Source organism: Acomys russatus, chromosome 8 (genome assembly GCF_903995435.1).
Source record: "Acomys russatus chromosome 8, mAcoRus1.1, whole genome shotgun sequence".
Lineage (NCBI taxonomy): Eukaryota > Metazoa > Chordata > Mammalia > Rodentia > Muridae > Acomys > Acomys russatus.
In genome coordinates this window covers 18,276,519-18,289,857 of record NC_067144.1, presented here as the reverse complement: position 1 = coordinate 18,289,857, position 13,339 = coordinate 18,276,519, and the positions used below count along the sequence as shown (strand labels likewise).

Below are 13,339 nucleotides of genomic sequence, written 5' to 3'. Positions count from 1 at the left end.
GCCTTTCTATGTCTTCTCTGATTTTTTGTGGAGCTACATTTCTGACCATCCCATGTTCTCCCTGTGTCTGAGGAGATGACAGAGACAGTCTGACTCTGCTGTATCAGTTCCCCTTGGACATTTTAAAAATAGCATTCAGAGAATCACAGCCTTTCCCCGACTGGGTGGCCTCTGTATTTAGTCAGAAGCATTTCCCTGGGGCTGTTTTCCTGGCATACCTTCCTAATGTCACACGTGGATTCTCCCTCTCCCAAAGATGCAGCCGCCGATGGTGCCACCATTTCTTGGAAGGAAAATTTTGATTCTGCTTACACAGAACTGAACGAGATAGGCAGGTAAGGATACCATCCACTTCTCGACATGGCATTTCTTTTTATCTTGTAGACTGTGTTCTCTTTGTAGTTGGAAAACAGCTAGTCCATTCCAGGGAAATTTCTACCATTCCTTTTCTTTACTGGAGCTGGGAGCTTGCCTTGTCAACACTTACCCTTTCATTTTGTTGTTGTTGTTTTTGTTTATTTGGTTGGTTGGTTTTTTGTTTGTTTGTTTTTGAGACAGGGTTTCTCTGTGTAGCCTTGGCTGTCCTGAACTTGCTTTGTTGATCAGGCTGGCCTGGAACTTACAGAGATCTGCCAGCTCTGCCTCCGAGTGCTGGGATTAAAGACCTGTGTCACTACACCTGGCTTAGCCTTTCATTTTCTAATATAAGGTTTTAAAAAAATATTTATTTATTTATTTATTAAATATAACAGTGTTTTGCCTGCATGTGCATCTGCACACTCGAAGAAGGCACCAGATCTCATTACAGATATGGCAGCTCACAACCATCTGCAGCTCTAATCCCAAGGGTTCTGACACTCTCTTCCGGCCTCTGGGAGCATGGCACACACGTGGTGCACAGACACACATGGAGGCAAAATAACCATACCATAAGATAAAAATAAAGGGGATTTTTGTTCTGTTTTGTTTTTTTGAGACAAGGTTTCACTGTGTGGCATTGGCTGTCTTGGACTGGACCAGGCTGGCCTTGAACTCACAGGGATCCACTGCCTCAGCCTCCCGAGCGCTGGTGCTCCACCACACCCAGATGCAATGGGGAATTTTTAAAAGTTTCATGTTATTTTCTTCTTAAAATTAACTTATTTTATGTGTATGACAATTTTGCCTGCATGTATGTTTGTGTGCCACATGCACGCCTGGTCCATGCAGAGGCCAGAAGAGGGTGTTGGATCCCCTGGAATTGTAGGTGCAGATGGTTGTGAACCCCCATCTGGTAGCTGGGAACTGAACCCTGGTCTTCTGCAAGAACAAGTGCTCTAAGCACTGAGCAATCTCTCCAAACCTCAGCATTGTTTATAGAAGTATATTCTGCTTACAAAAGAAAATAAACCTGTATTTGGTGCTCAAATGGAAGAAAAATATCTTTTTTTTCCCAAGGAAGAAAGGGTTTATTTGCCTTACATTTTCATGTCACTAAGGTAAAAGTTTCTGTTTTCTTTGAAGACTAAGTTTTGTCACATGATGTTTTTCTCAGAAAAAGATCTTGACTGGAAAAAAGGATATCAGTTTACCTTTGGTGTCTCAAAGAGCCTAAGATGCTAAGAAAAAAGAGGTGAATTTTTTGAATAATAATATTATAGTTAAAGGCTCAGAAGGAGCCAGGTGGTGGTGGCGGCAGCAGCGGCGCACGCCTTTAATCCCAGCACTCGGAAGGCAGAGGTAGGTGGATCCCTGCGAGTTCAAGGCCAGGCTGGTCTACAGTGTGAGTCCAGGACAGCCAAGGCTACACAGAGAAACTCTGTCTCGAAAAACAAAACCAAAACAAAACAAAACTCTCTGAAGGAACGGTTCCTTTTCATTCTGTTATGTGTTAGTATGTATGTGTACGTACTTTGTGGGGTGCATACATGCATACCCCAGCCCCTGTGCAGAGCTCAGAAGACCAATTTATGCAGTCACGGCTCTTGTGCTTTTATGCAGCTTCCGGCACCAAGCTCAGGTCATTAGGTTTCTATCTGCAGGCAGGAGGTGCCTTTACCTCTGAGCCAAATTGCCAGTCCCAGGAGGAAAGATTTCTCTTCTGTTTTTCAAATTTACTTGTTTTAATTTTGCGTATGGTGAACCATATGTGTGCACATGCACTGCAAGAGTGCCTGGTGACCGAAGAGTCCAGAAGACGGCATCAGATACCTCGGAACTGGAGTTACAGAAGGCTGCGAGCCACCTTGTGATGCTGGGAAGCTGGCCCTCGTCCTCTGGAAGAGCAGCCAGTACTCTTAACCTCTGAGCCATCTCTCCAGCCCCAGAAAGATTTCTAATACTGCTTGGTATCTCTTCTTCAAAATGCTTGGGACCAGAAGTATTTTTGCACTGAGGATTTTGGGACTGTATACACAGAGAGATGTCTTCAGGATCAGACCCAAGTCTAAAGAAAGTCATCGGCAGGCATTTCATGCGTTCCTTTGCCTGAAGGTGTGATGTGTCTAAGTGTACCTGCATTTGATTGATTGATTGATTGATTGTTGGGTTTTCAAGACAGGGTTTCTCTGTGTAGCCCTGGCTGTCCTGAAACTCTCTTTGTAGACCAGGCTGGTCTCTAACTCACAGAGATCCGCCTGCCTCTGCCTCCCAGTGCTGGGATTACAGGCGTGCATCTACCCCACACCCCTCCCCCCCAGCTTATACCTGTATTTTCACTGTCACTCATCATGTAAAGTTAGGGGTAGAACTTTCCACAGAGATTTCATGTCTGCACACAGAAGGTGTCAGATTTTAGAACATTTTGTATTTTGGATTTTTGGATTAGAGGTCCTCAGCCTGTAAGATGTTACTGTCTCAGCATGTACACACACACACACACACACACACACACACACATGCACACACACACAGGTATACACACACAGTCATACACATGTACATACATACATGCATACAGACATACGTACACACAGAGACACACACGTGCACATGTGTACACACATACACACACATGCACATACACACACACACACACACACACATACAAACATATCCTGGTAAACTACGCCCTTGTGACTGATGAACCTTGAAAAGCCTCTCCCCTTTTGTCTCGCAGAGGCCGTTTCTCTATTGTAAAGAAATGCATTCACAAAGCTACCCGCAAAGACGTTGCTGTGAAATTCGTGAGCAAAAAAATGAAGAGGAAGGAGCAGGCCGCCCACGAGGCTGCCTTGCTTCAGCACCTGCAGCACCCCCAGTATGTCACCCTCCATGACACCTACGAGTCCCCCACGTCCTACATCCTGATTCTGGAACTGTGAGTACGGAAGTCCTCCCTCCCGTGTGGCCCTCATCTGCTTGGGTTGCCCATTCCATGATTAGTGGACAAGAGACACAGTTTGCTCCGTGGCTTATGGTTTACAAGGTGCTGCGTGAGCCACAGACTCTTTTCGCCTCCAGCTCGCATTCTCGGTCTGCAGACTGATAGTATCAAGAATAGAGAAAGTCTTTAAAGCTAGCTCAATAAAAGCATGGGTAGAGGAGTGGACCTTGAGACCACATCCTCTCTCACTCTACTTTTCCTTATTTTTCTAAGCTTTCTTTCTTTTTTTTTTTTTTTTTTTTTTTTTTTTTTTTTTTTTTTTTTAATTTATGGGGTGCAGTGTTTCACTGCAGGTATGCATTGTGTGATCATAAAATCAGGCTATTAGCATTCCATCACCTTAAAGAGCTATCATTTCTTTGTGACAAAACATTTTGGGGGAAAAAAAATCGTAGAGCGTTTTAAGCTTTATGCACGTGTCGTCTGTCTGTTTCTTTCTAAGCATTCCCTTCTCCCTCTCTTTGCTTTCAGGATGGATGACGGCCGGCTCTTGGACTACCTTATGAATCACGATGAGCTGATGGAGGAAAAAGTAGCTTTCTATGTCCGGGACATCATGGAGGCTCTGCAGTACCTTCACAACTGCAGGGTTGCACATTTGGACATAAAGGTAATAAAAACTCAGGACCTGGTGCAGCAAAATAGAGGAGGAGTCAAACTTACCAGCCCTTTCCTGGAGGAATGTGATTTGAATTCTTTTTTTTTTTTTTTTTTTTATTGTTGCCACTGTTTTTTGTTTGTTTGTTTGTTTTGTTTTGTTTGCTTTTTATCAAGACAGGGTTTCTCTGTGGAACCCTGGCTGCCCTCTTCTCTAGCTATTTGAAATATATTAACAGTTCATATTGTCAACTACAGTCACCATTCTATAGACTAGATCACCAGAACGTATTTCTTTTCCCTAGCTGTAATCTGCACTCACTTCTCACTCCCACTTTCATTTTCTTCCTATTATGTACATTCAGGCTTAGCTGGTGTTTAAGAAGACTTTACTGGTGGTAGGCTGATTGACAAGAGTGGATCCAGTGTTTCCTTGTGGCTTTCAATGGCACCTGTCTGTGCACACATGACATACACTCACATAGGTACATACATAGATATAAAAATTAGTTTTCTTTTTGAGACAGGGTTTCTCTGTGTCGCCCTGGTTGTCCTGGAGGACAGAACTCGCTCTGTAGACCAGATTGGTCTTGAATTCAGAGATTTGCCTGCCTCTGCCTCCCAAGATTAAGGTGTGTGTCCCCACTGCCCAGCACACTGCCCATATATATATATATATATATATATATATATATATATATATATATATATATATATATATATATAAAGCTTCTGTTTTCTTAAGAAGCTATTTATTTTCTTGATTCAGTACACAAGCAAAGGATAGGTAAGAAGGTATGCTTATGCTTTTCTGGATAAGTTAGGACTTAGTAGCAAAACACTCGCTTAGCATGCATAAGGCTCTGGGTAGGATCCATAACACTGGAGTGGGAAAACACAGGCTGGGTGCAGCAACCCACACCTTTAAGCCTAGCAGACAGGAGTCAAAGACAGGAGTATCTCTGTAAGGACACAGTTAGCCCTGCACTGCTCCCCCTAAGGCACAATTTTCAATGCCAAACTACTTATCTGAAGTACCATCTAAACTCAGAGTTCCCTGAGGTCAGTGTCATACTTTGGAGCCTCCTTTGCCTTTGCATAGGGAATAGCCCAGATGCACAAGATTTATCAAAGAGTAACCGAACCATGTTTAGTTAACAGATTCCAGCTGGGGCTCTACAACGACCTGATCTTGCCTCTCTTGTCCCTGCCTTTCTGGGTCCCCTGTAGCCTGAAAACCTGCTCATTGACCTCCGGATCCCGGTGCCTCGCGTGAAGCTCATTGACTTGGAAGATGCTGTCCAGATCTCGGGCCACTTCCACATCCACCATCTGTTGGGGAACCCCGAGTTTGCTGCCCCAGAAGTGATCCAGGGCATCCCTGTCTCCCTGGGCACGGACATCTGGAGCATTGGGGTTCTGACATATGTGATGCTTAGCGGGGTCTCCCCCTTCTTAGATGAGAGCAAAGAGGAGACCTGTATCAACGTGTGCAGGGTGGACTTCAGCTTCCCCCATGAGTACTTCTGTGGTGTGAGCAACGCTGCCAGGGATTTCATCAATGTAATCTTACAGGAAGACTTCCGGAGGCGGCCCACGGCAGCCACGTGCCTGCAGCATCCCTGGCTACAGCCCCACAACGGCAGCTACTCCAAGATCCCCTTGGACACCTCCCGCCTGGCCTGCTTCATAGAGCGCCGCAAGCACCAGCATGACGTGCGGCCCATCCCTAACGTCAAGAGTTACATTGTCAACAGGGTGAACCAAGGGACCTAGCCGTCTCCCAAACCCCGAGGTTTCACATAGAAGAAGGGCAGTGTGAACCAAAGCGAGACTGACCGGTGTCTGTAAATAGCTCTGTTCATCGTTTCACTACATGTGGTTCTCTGGACCGAGAGGTGGTCCTCTCAAACCTTGTCCCCGTGGTTACGCTGGGTCACCTTAATCCCAGGAGCATCCCAGAAGGTCAGGCCGAAGAAGTAAAGATGCAGACTTGCGGAAAGTATTAAAAGAAAGGGCAAAGCTAGCGAGACGGTAGTTGGTATAAAAATGTTAATTGTACCTTCCAAAATGAGCAGTTAAGTGGGTGAACGGTACACACCCACTGTGGGGAATGCAGTAGGTTTCTGACTCCGTCGAAAATTTAAGCAAAAAGTTCTATTTAACAGAGATGTCAACTATTCTGCTTTAGATGGCTTAGATATAGTTTCTTAACAGGATACATATACACATACAATGTAATAGATCCCATTCAGGATTCAGAGTTTTATAATATAGAGTTCTATATGAAATCAATCATAAGTAACTTTGAGTGCTCCCGTGAAGACAGTAATTTATTTACCGAAGCATTACATTATTTTGACTAAGCACAATTAGATGACGAGTTTTGTAGAGCATTTTATAAATCTTGTATAGAAATCTTTTATCAGAACCTGTGTATTACGAGAAAGCAATGTGACCCTTTTGCAATCTATGAATGAGATATTTTTTTCTCCGTCATGGGTTGTTTGACTAAGATAGGTTCTGTATATCAAAAGCTCCCACCTTGAACTCACCGGCAGCTCGAGAGTTCTTCCTGTGGGAAAGCCTGCCAGGAAATAAATCCAAATCTATTTAAGAGCTGGGGGTGCGAGGTTGTTTTTATGTCCACCCCGGGGCCTGACATAGGTAAAAGAACATCACAAGTTCATATCGAAGGGCACATACATAGAAGCCTTTCCTACAGGTCCTGGGAACAATGCAGCAGCTCTTTCTGACTTCATAGCTGTAGAATACAGTTTTCAGAAAGTTAGCGTGCTCTATTCCTAACCCCCTCATGAAGTTTCGGGGTGCTTACCAAAAGGAAGCAGCCATATAAGCCTTTTAAAGGCTAGTCCTAAGTCCTTTCTGAAACCATGGGGCAAAACTTGACCCATTCATCCTACACAGCATGGGCTTTTAACTGTAATGTCAGTACTTGTCACCTCACAGCCACCAATGTCTCTGGACTGAAAGGACTAGTTGTATTCTGAGGCCAATGCTGCTTTCTCCATACAAGATTATTGTGCCCAGTGCCCTTCTGGAGGGAAAACAAACCAACCAGGGCATTTCATGGTTTTCTGTTTTGTCAGGTTTGGTTTTTTGTTTTGGTTTGGTTTTTTTGTTTTTCTGTTGGAGGGGGTGGGGAGTTTTTGTTATTTTGTGTTTCTACATGATCCTTGCTTTGTTTTCTAGAATGTGTTTTTAAAATTGCTCTGATGCAAATAATCTTATTTAAATAATATCACTTAAGTGTTTATGTAAATCAGGTTTCATGTCACCGTGTCTCTCCTGCTAGTGGGATTGAGAAAATTGAAGTCATGCAGCACAAAGTGCAAACAGAGAATTTGGGAAGGGAAAATAGATCTGCAAAATTATTTAAACCATTTAAAGAAGAAATGATGGGAACAGTCTGAACCTTAATGTATAAAAACACCTATTCCCATGGTGGAAATATAGAATTCAAATAATCATCATCCACCTACCCTCGTTGGTTTCAAAGTCAGATTACTCATCTATTCTCTGTCTTATCTTATCCAAGATTATAGAGAAATAAATTAGTAGAAAGTACAAGCAATAAGACTAGTCAGCACCTAGTATTTTGGGGATTAACCAAATATGTGGAAACCGACTCTGACTGTATAGTTTCCTTGTCTTTGGCCCTGGGCCATCAGGCCTCACTCCCTCAGAGCTCGCTTACCTCCACACCCTTCACTTAAGCCATGACATATACACAAATGTAAAATCACATGATAGGATAGTTAAAACATGCTTCCTAAAGCTTTTTTAAGTAAACATTTCTCTATCATGAAATGTAACATTAAGGAGGAAGGCCTGAGCCAGAGCCTTGTCGTAGAATAAAATGCAGACTCTGAGGACTCCAAAGACCCAGGAAGTGACAAGGCCAGGTCTGTTCTGTCCACTTCTCCGCTATGGCTGCCTTGAAAGAAGGGCTTCCTGTTGAGTCACTTAGAATTGTTATGACCGGCTGAGTGTCTGGTAGGGAGGAACGGCCGCCGAGGACAATGATGTTCAGATGCTACGGAAGGACCATATTGAAAGCATGTTGTGAGGTGACAGAACACTGCGCTGAGCCAAAGTTTTCACAGCCATGTTTGTGTCAGAGATGGCATGGTCTAGATGTGGGCTTCATGAGATTGCCCCAAGTACACGGGGAAGAGAGGAAAGGAGAGACAGAAAGGACTTACTAAGAGAAAGAAAGAGAGCTTGCTTTGTGTAGTGGGGTGACAGAAATTAAGAGGTAGCGGGGGACTATTTGCAAAGCACCTGATCCCTCCAACAGCAGGCAAGACAATATTGGCTCAAGAATTCTCCCTAGCAAGCTGGGAACTAGGAAAATTCCATTGATGGGGCTAGGAAATGTAGTTTGGAGTATGTGCTCAACCTAGGCCCACTCTCCTGTACCTGTTTAGGCAGAGAGGCTTAGTTCTAGGAGAGAAGAGGTGAGAGGAGAGAAAATGTCTCACTCCAAGTACCACTCCAATTGTTCTTACTGAGCGTGACCGGCCAGCTGACCCCAGGAGGACAACAGTGCTGGTGAAAGTTGCAGATCTCTTGTTGGGCTTCTAGTCATCGTTTTTCTGCTCTTTTGTTTTGTGTTTAAAAAAAAAGGGGGGGGGGAAGTAGGGTACAGAAAGATAAAAAAGATCAGGGCCAACCCAGGATCCCTGATGAGAAATCTTAATTCTTGCACCTTTTACATTTGTTTTGAATTCATCAGATTCCTAGTCACTTAAAACTGAATGTGGTTCAAACCTGTTAAGAAAAACGATCATATTGTTGGATGTATCCTTCGGGTCTCTCCCAGCCATAGGCAACCTGAGTTGGGGGGGGGGGTGGAGAAGGAGGCGGAGGGCAAGCTGGCCTCATAGCTTTGTGCTTCACAAAGCCTCTAGAAATAGCAGTGCCTTTCAGAGAGGAGGTGGAGAGTGAAGACTTTACGCTGAATTTAGATTTGCTGATAGTGCGGTATTTTTCCCCCTTAGGTTTAAGGTATGTTTTAAACGAAAGCATCTGAATGTAGGATGGAACCAAGAATTTTTTTTTAGCCGCCCCCCCCCCAAACCAAGAATTTTTGAGTACCGCTCTCAGCCACTGCAAATTCATTCTTTCTCCCAGCAAGTCTTTGTTGTTTTCTGCCCCAGGTGTCCCCATTGATAAAATGGAAGTTAGGGAGAAGGAGGGAGAACGTTAATCTCTTAAGAATGTTAAGAAAAAATGTCCTTGTTGACACATCTATAAAATATCCCCCTTTCCCCCGCCGGGCATGGGGGCTCACGCCTTCAATTCCAGCACTCGGGAGGCAGAGGCAGGCGGACCACTGTGAGTTTGAGGCCAGCCTGGTCTACAAAGCGAGTCCAGGACAACCTAGGCTACACAGAGAAACCCTGTCTTGAGGGGGAAAAAAAGATTTTTTTTTTTCTTAAAGTGCTACACACTGCCAGTGCTAAGAATTTTATTGACAGTAACTTTGAACATTCCACTTTCCCACGGTCTTATCTTTGGAGACCATTCACAAACTCATGAGGTTAGCCTCTGTGAGTTGCCTTTCGCTGGAAGTCCTGGGTCCTCCCTGTCTACGTGTTATTTGTTCTTACTTTATGATTTCCACCCTTTAAGACCTTGTCTACAAGAAAGAGTTAGGAGAGCTGAGGAGGCCTTCAATGCCAGAGCTGTTTTCTCCAGCATTTCTCATGGCGGACATGAGAGTCTGATGCCTTTTCGAGACAGACAGCCGTTCCCTTCTCTTTCCAAGCTTTATGCTCTGCAGGGGGTGGGGCAAGGAGAAATGGACAAAGAAGAACCCACCCAAATAGCTACTTTCCTCACTGGGAGAGCGTATGTGAGAATCAAACACACTCCCTTGTCACAATTCATTTCTTTAGAGTCTCTCAAGAGCCTGCTAGTAAAGCCAGGGGGAGAGACAATTGGATTTTGGAGGAGGAGAATTTTGGCTCTCTTCTTCGAGAGTGGTCCGTCCCCTGTTGTCCCCAAACCTTCATGCCTGTGAGCCACTCATGCCTTCTTTTTTTCTTGCCTCTCTGGAAGAACATGGAAATGTACGTTTGTTAGAATGTGAGGGAGAAAACGCAACATAAAGGAAACAGTGGGCATTTTTCTGTGTGAATTGAAACTTTCTCCTCTATCCCTGACAGAGAGGAAATAAACTGAACACAGAGAGTCTCTGTAGCAGATGAAAGTACACAGTCACCACATCCCAGGATGGCCTATGATGTGAACTGCCTGGGTTCTGAGGAATGTAAACGCCTCTCTGCTTGCCTGGGTAACATTCCAGTGGAGTCTACGATGATAATTATTTTCCAAAAACCTTAAAGCTCTCACTGTCTCTCTCATTTTAAAGAGCTCAAAAGGGCTGGAATTTGTCCATAGACTTAGATGGTTCTTTTTTTTTTTTTTTTTTTTTTTTTTTTTTTTTTTTTTTTCGGTTTTTTTTTTTTTTTTTTTGAGACAGGGTTTCTCTGTGTAGCCTTGGCCATCCTGGACTCACTTTGTAGACCAGGCTGGCCTCGAACTCACAGCGATCCGCCTGCCTCTGCCTCCCGAGTGCTGGGATTAAAGGCATGCGCCACCACGCCCGGCTGACTTAGATGGTTCTTAATAGGAAATGTTATTCATGAAAAATCCATATGGAAATCAAATACAGAAATATCATATGGCCGTGTTTTTTATGAAAGACATGGTTTATCTTTAATATAAGTTGAGTTATAGGAGAAGAATACAGTCATTCTACTTTAATATTAAATGTGTTGTAATATTAAATGGCATTAATTAAAAGCCTAAAATTAACACTCTCAGGCTATTGACTTTTCCTAGTGGAAAATTTCCTTGCTAAGAAATTCCAAACTGTGGTCAGAGTTAGTTTTTTATCCAAATGACCAGCCCAATACTCCAGTCAGGTAACCTACTTCAGTGAAGGGGGAAGTGCAAGCAAAAGTGACAATAGCAAGACTTGGAATTCCTAAGTGTTAGTTTAACCAAGCAAATCTGCCAGCCCAGGGATAGGAGTTGCACTAATGCCCCACTTCCACGGACTTAGCTCCATCGAGAACTAAGTCCGCATTCCGGAGTCCGTGGAGACCGTTACTGTGACCTCAAAGACTGTAGCTACGAATCTGAAGTTAACAAAACTTTGGTCTTCTCTTACTCACGTAAGCCATATCTATCACCTCTGTGTTGGGTTTTCTTCTTCTTCTTCTTCTTCTTCTTCTTCTTCTTCTTCTTCTTCTTCTTCTTCTTCTTTTCTTCTTCTTCTTCAACCCTGGTGCTTTAGCTTCTGTTTCTGCTGAACTTCAGACTATTCTGTGGGGACGTAAATAAAACTAGAAGAGGGACAAAGAGAAAGACAGCGGAAAAACTAAACATACCCTTGAGAAAATGCTATTTATGCAGAGACCAGCATCAATGGAGGGCAAACTGTTGGAAAATATGGATATATGTACATCTGTACATGTATATAGTGTATAATATGTATGTATATGTTATTGCTCATATACAGAAATCTATCCATTTGCAGGCAGCCCAGGTGGGTCAGTTTTTCTACTGGAAAACCATTTAGGACCATTCAAAACCATTAGGGGTAATACACGGAGAATTCTAGTCACATGGAATTGATTTGCTGTCCTTTGAAGTCCACATGGCCAAACGAACAAACTATGAAACACGTTGGGACTATAATTTATGTGATTCTGTTACTTAAATGTCTATATTTGATTTATTTTGCCTGTGTATGTGGTTCTGGTTTTTTGTTTTGTTGTTGTTGTTGTTGTTTGTTGTTTTGAGACAGGTCCTGGCTGTTCTGGAACTGACTCTGTAGACCAGGCTGGCCTCAGACTCACAGAGATCTGCCTGCCTCTGCCTCCCAAGTGCTGGGAATAAAGGTGTGCGCCACCATGCCTGACCTATATTTGAATTTTAATGTCTGGTTTGCAAACTGTGCCAACACTTTTTGGTTTTGAGTGATCCCTTCCCCCAAAGCCTTTTACGAATTAGTGGTGGGCTTCTCTGGCCATTCAGATAAAAGGCCTTATCCATAAGTGGATAATTTTCCCCCATAGGGACCATTGCACATATACAAATAACGACATCTTCCATCAGGCTTGTAACAGTTGATTTAAAAATCACTCCACAGCATTGGCAAATAGCTCTATATTTCCAAGGTGCAGAAGAATTTTACAGCCTTAATTATTTCAGTGTCTTGCTGGTCTGCCTTAAGTGTATCTTCTGGGGTTTTTTATTTTGGGTTTTGGTTGTTTTATTATTTTAACTTTCCCTGCAGTTGTTCATTTTTGTATGCACACAGTGTTGTTTTGTAAAGGTAGGCTGTAAATATTTTATTTTAAGTCAGAATCACTCACATGAAATGTTGTAAAGTGCCGACCTGCTGTCTTGCTATTGCTACTGCAGTGAACGTTCTAAGTTGTGGATGAAACTTCAAAATGTACATTTCACATGTTATGTATTCCTATAAATATAATATACTGAAGATACTACCTTTAGTCGCCTCCCCCTTAAAAAATGTTATAGCATTTATTTGTATGCGCGCGTGCGCGCACGTGTGTGTGTGTGTGTGTGTGTGTGTGTGTGTGTGTGTGTGTTTGAGCCATAGTATGTGTGTGGAGGTAAGAGGTCAACCTGTAGTAACTGGTTCTTTCCTTCTACCGGGATCCAGTAAATTGAACTCAGGCCATCAGGTTTGGTAGCAAGTCCCTTCACCCACTGAACCCTCTCATTGGTCTTTGTCTTTTTTTTTTTTTTTTTTTTTTCCTTTCTCCTCTAACTAAAACTTCTGTCCGTTAACCCCTCCACCCCTGGGTAATATTTTTCGTCTCTTTCCCTCAAATATTTGAAAGCCTGGCAAACTTAAAAAAAAAAAAAAAAAAATCACCAGCAACATGGCTCATTGGATAACGGTGCTTGCAGCCAAGACTGAGGATCTGACTTGGAGCCACAGGACTGTTTAGTGACTGGAGGGAACCAACTCCCACTGGATCTCACTGGTAGGAGTAGTCCAGCCACCAGAGGCCCTGCCCAGGCATGACCAGGCTTCCAATGGCTCCAGGTACTGCACAGGTGGGAACGAGGCTGACCTATAGGGTCCTGTCAATTAGCACATAGACGTGAAAGTTGTTTTGATTTGGCAATAAGAACAAAATATTTTAACATTTGAATTCAATTTCATCTTTTTAACATTTTAATTTGTTATAATTTATTCAGAATGTTAGCCCCTCACTTGTATCTTCCTGTTTCTAGCCTCCTTCCTTCTTTTGCCCTATTCCCCTCCCCTAGACCTCTGACAGAAGGGGACCTCCTCCTCCACCA

At 43.3% G+C, this 13,339-nt stretch overlaps 1 protein-coding gene across 5 annotated transcripts in view; it reads left to right on the top strand.

Annotated features, from left to right (window-relative positions):
- Window positions 1-6,463, top strand: part of Kalrn (kalirin RhoGEF kinase) — a 609,660-nt gene extending 603,197 nt beyond the window's left edge. For 3 of the 5 annotated variants that reach the window (XM_051149844.1, XM_051149845.1, XM_051149843.1), the window contains exons 57-60: window positions 257-335; window positions 3,098-3,298; window positions 3,836-3,974; window positions 5,192-6,460. In XM_051149844.1, the coding sequence (XP_051005801.1) occupies window positions 257-335; window positions 3,098-3,298; window positions 3,836-3,974; window positions 5,192-5,737 (965 nt within the window). In that variant the 3' untranslated portion in view covers window positions 5,738-6,460. Of the gene's footprint in view, window positions 1-256; window positions 336-3,097; window positions 3,299-3,835; window positions 3,975-5,191 lie in introns of all 5 variants that reach the window. The other 2 variants (XM_051149847.1, XM_051149846.1) reach the window with 1 other exon arrangement.
- The last annotated feature ends 6,876 nt before the right edge of the window (window positions 6,464-13,339 follow it).